This window comes from Gavialis gangeticus, unplaced genomic scaffold (genome assembly GCF_001723915.1).
Source record: "Gavialis gangeticus isolate Ggan-Ray unplaced genomic scaffold, GavGan_comp1, whole genome shotgun sequence".
NCBI classification, from domain to species: domain Eukaryota; kingdom Metazoa; phylum Chordata; order Crocodylia; family Gavialidae; genus Gavialis; species Gavialis gangeticus.
This window is the reverse complement of record NW_017729032.1, coordinates 42,773,842-42,778,236: the sequence shown is the minus strand read 5'-3', so window position 1 is coordinate 42,778,236 and position 4,395 is coordinate 42,773,842. Positions and strand designations below refer to the sequence as shown.

General features: G+C 43.3%; 1 protein-coding gene across 1 annotated transcript in view; it reads left to right on the top strand.

Annotated features, from left to right (window-relative positions):
- MIPEP (mitochondrial intermediate peptidase) overlaps positions 1–4,395 on the top strand; it is a gene marked incomplete at its 5' end in the record, with an annotated part of 117,208 nt that overhangs the window by 67,511 nt on the left and 45,302 nt on the right. The window contains one exon of the mRNA XM_019523787.1: positions 2,085–2,289. Coding sequence (XP_019379332.1) covers positions 2,085–2,289 — 205 coding nt within the window. The remainder of the gene's footprint in view (positions 1–2,084; positions 2,290–4,395) is intronic.

Here is a 4,395-nt window from a genome sequence, read left to right as displayed (position 1 = left end):
CTGGAAGAGGGGGAAGGGGGGAGTGGGTTGCCAGTATGGCAAGATGGCTGCTGCCCCTGCCCCTCATGTGGCCAGCTGGTGGCAAGAGTCAGGTTGCATGACAGAGAGTCCTCACAGCCAATCACAGGTAGGACTACCAGGGTCCCTCAGCCAATCAGAGGCATGGGAGTGCGGGCCTGCTGAGCTTGACCTGTGAAAATGGCTGCCAGCCTCACAGACTGTCCACAAAATCAGCCAGCAGCTGTTTTGAGTTCTGTAGACCCCTAGTCATGAGTCCTGGGATCCTCCAAAAATTTATATGCAAATGAGACATAGGGCAAGATGGTGGGGCTTCACTTCATGGAGGGCAGAGCCACACTAATCACATTGCAAAGGTTGATAGAAGTGGTGACAGAGTTTTTGGGTAAACTGTTTGGGTCCCCATTGGGGGATGTTTGCCAGAGATTTCAGGCTACTGAAAAAACAGGAATTGTTGGCCATGGAAAAGAAAGGTAGAACACAGCTGTAGGAATGAAGAGGAAGTAAATGTATATGCAGTATAGTAGCTCACCATGGCTTGAAAAAGAGTCAGTGCTGAGAAGAACTGTGCTTGATGGGCACTACCATTTCTCTTATTCAGATGGGCTGCATTAACCTGTTCTTGTGGTAAGTTTTCATCAGCATGTTTGCCCCATATAGGCTATGTACTTTATGGTAATGCTTACTGTTGGCTGCATTTAGTCAACTTCATAGTTACTTTTTTTTTTTACTGAGCACATGCTGCTTTTAGCAGCAGTTCAAAGATAGGCAGTGTATTTAATGAGGTTTCCTTTATACGGATGTCAGATGAGGGACTCTCTCCCCTATCCCCATGTTGATTGGGGGAAAATCCTCATCTTATATTCGAGTAAATATGATATCTATGTTGCTTTGTACAGTTGGAAGAGAATATAGGACCCTGTGCATAGAGCTGCATGGGTACATAGGTAGTATATGCTGACACAGTTTGAAGCATGTAGTTAGTTCTGTGGTCCATGTTAAGTAGTGCTAACCAGGCTGAAGCCTCAGGTGCAGCAGAGGTGAGATGTACATTGTTTTTTAAATAGTATTTTAAGAATCATTGCTTTCTTTTCCTGTTTTCTGTCTATGGCTTTTGAACAATTAGCATTTGAAACCTCATATGCTCTGTGCCAAGGCAAAAGGTCAAATGTCAGCTGGATCAATTCCCAAACTTCCTCTTAAATAGGGGGGCTGTCCACAGTTGTAGAACACATTGTGACTCCTATTCCAGGGCCAAAATAAGAACTACAAAACAAAATACAGTAGGCCCTCACTAATTAGCAGAAATGATCTGAAAACTTATTGCAAATTACCAACTTTTGGCAAGTAAGTGAATATGCACACATATTAAACAACAGTATTACTTCATTTATTTTGTCTCCTGTAGTTAGGTATTAATTATTTTTGCTAATGCATTACAGTATGCTAGTAATATAGTATGCTAGTGATATAGTTGGGGCTGATCCTACTTTGAGCAAGGGGTTGGACTAGATGAGCTCCTGAGGTCACTTTGAACCCTAATTTTGCTATGATTCTAATGTTCTGCAGTGTGTTGTGTGGATTTTTCTTTAGTCTTCATATGGGTGCTTGCTTTAGAGTTTACTGTTTAAAACTCAACTGATGATTGGGGACAGATTATACTTTATGTACAAATTATTATTGTAGGATTAGCACATCAGTGGCGCTCAGCCCTGTACTGTTTAAAATCTTTTTTTAGAATGGTGGAGAGTTGAATGTTGTGATATTTGCTCTTTGCATGTTTTAAACTTAAATGTAACTTTGAGACCTGTGTTGTTTAATACGTTAAAAATTGTTCAGTTTTTTATCTCTTGATAAAATGAAAGAAGCTACTTCCAATGTAATCTGAAAAGAAAGTAACGTAGATAAAATATCTTTATAAAGTTTTGGGTCGAATTCTGCTGTTATGCTACAGCAGCTCAACTGAAGCTAATTCATTTATAGGGTATAAATGAGAAGAGAATATGACCCTTCTATATTAAACATAGACATGTAGCATGACTGTGTGTGTGTTTTATTTTCAAAAGGATTGCCATTTCACAGTTCGGGGAGGCAGGTTAAGAGAAAATGGAGAATACCAACTTCCTGTCGTTGTTCTCATGCTGAGTCTGCCTCATTCAACCAGGAATATACCAACATTGCTAACTCCTGGAATGATGGAAAACCTTTTTCATGAAATGGGACATGCCATGCATTCCATGTTGGGACGAACTCGATACCAACATGTCACTGGTAAGAAATCGATGATAGTGATGTTTGTTGTTGTTAAAAGGTTTGAATAATCTCTTTGTCCCTTTTTAATTTCCTGAATTATTGTCTAACTAGCTTTTAATAACTTTATAAAAGGGGTGAGCAATTATTTGGGCTGGAGGACCGCTTAAAGAGTGGTGTGCTCCACCAGGTGGATGGGATTGACCACGGGCAGGCAGGGAGCAGGATGGGTGGTCAGGGCTGGGATCACAGGGCAGTGACAGCATGGGGTTGGGGTCCAGGTCAGAGCTCTGATCCACTCCCTGCACATCCCGGTGATAGGTGCCGGTTCTGCAGGCATGGCCTGACCGCTGCCCGTGGAACCAGTGCCCATTGCAGGGAAGTGTGGGGAGCAGATTGCAGCTCCGCCCTGGGCCCTGGCCCTACACTGTTGCTGCCCTGCGATCTCCCTGCCTGCCCATCCAGCTACTGGGTGCTACTCCCCACCCACCCATCGCACCATCCCATCTACCCAGCCAAGTGTGTCCTGCCCTCAGGGGTCCTGGGCCAGTGTCCATGGAGACCCTGCCTGCCCACCTGCACACTCCATCCAGCACCCCCGGTGGTGGGTGCAGTACAAATAGGCTGAGGTGCCTTGGCTGGGTCCAGCAGCAGAGAAACTGGCAGTGGCAGCCAAAAGGAGCTCTGCCACAAGGGCTGCTGGGAAGCTGAGTCTGGCTGCCTGGCCTCAGGCTACAGCTCCCTGTGTGCCCAAGAGGCATGCACAGGGATAAGGTGGCTTGCAGTACATGCCAGGTGCACCTCCATGCTAAAGGGCCCTGGGACTGGCCACACACTCCGTAGTCCAGGCTGCCCCCTGTGCCTTGGCCAGATGGGACCGAGGGACCTGCCATGAACCAGATAGAATCACAGGGTGGGTGGAATTTGGCCTGCAGGCCATATTGTCTCCCCTTGCTTTATGATGTTGAACCTGGTCAGCTAATAATTCTTTTTTTAATAACTTGCAAACCATATTTTAATGTTTAATGTGCAAAAGTGAAGCCATGAATAATAGCACACATCCTTCACGCAAGCATTGATGGGATGGTGTATATATGTTGTTTACTATATATATTTATTAGTTTTCTAAAGTTCTGCATTATCTTTTTAACTTTCAGTGTGTTGCAGCTTTCTGTATGTTAGTACATGTTTCTCTGACAGGCCTGTGAAAACAGTACATTTCAATTAAACGTGCACACTGTTGATTGACTTGTTGATCCCTCTATCTCTACTCTCTTGACTAATTCCAAAAATTAGTTATTAAAGTGTATCTTGGAATTATTGCAGCATCATGCAAGGATTCAGGTACCTGTCTCCTTAAGCTGGTACAATTGAGAAGAAGCATGGTTTTTTTACTCTTTGGGACATCATTGTTGATGAGGGTGGAGGTGAGGATTGCCATGCTGTATACCCTTTGAAGACAAGGGTGAAAAAATGCAGCTATCGGAGGATCTCTGTTTTCTACCCCCCTCAACTATGAAATGGAATGAAAGTATCTTTTGATTCGGAACGAAAACAAAGAATGTCTTGTGTCTCTGATTTTCACTCTTGACTCTCTCTCTAATTCAAACCTTAATACTGTTCTGAAGGACAGAAACTTGAAGTCATCTTTGACCTCCCTTTTTTATTTTTCTCTTTCATCCCAGTTTTTTTTTTGTGTATGTCTGTTACTGCCTCTGGAATGCTGCCAGAATCCCTCCAGCCTCTTGATGATGACTTGATTTTTTTGGATTCTTGAGTACAAAAAATGCGCAGTTGCTGTCCTGTTTATTAAGGAATCTAGCTGATTCTCCAAACTTTTCATTCTTGCCCTTTTTGTGTTCTCATGTTATTACCCCAGTGCCTGCAAGGCACCCCTTTCCATCATTTTAGATGTAATAAAAGAAGAATAGGTTGATTGAAACTAATTGAGCTAAAAAGAAATAGAGTGGTTGGGTTGCAGATGATTTAGGGAATTTACAGTGTAAAATCTAATGCCAAGAGGGTCCTGCCCTCCTCCTCTCTCTCTTCCCCCTCCCCTCTCTCTCTCTTCCCCCCCCCCCCAACAAACAAATGAAAAAAAAAATTTGTGGTTTTAAAATCCAAAAC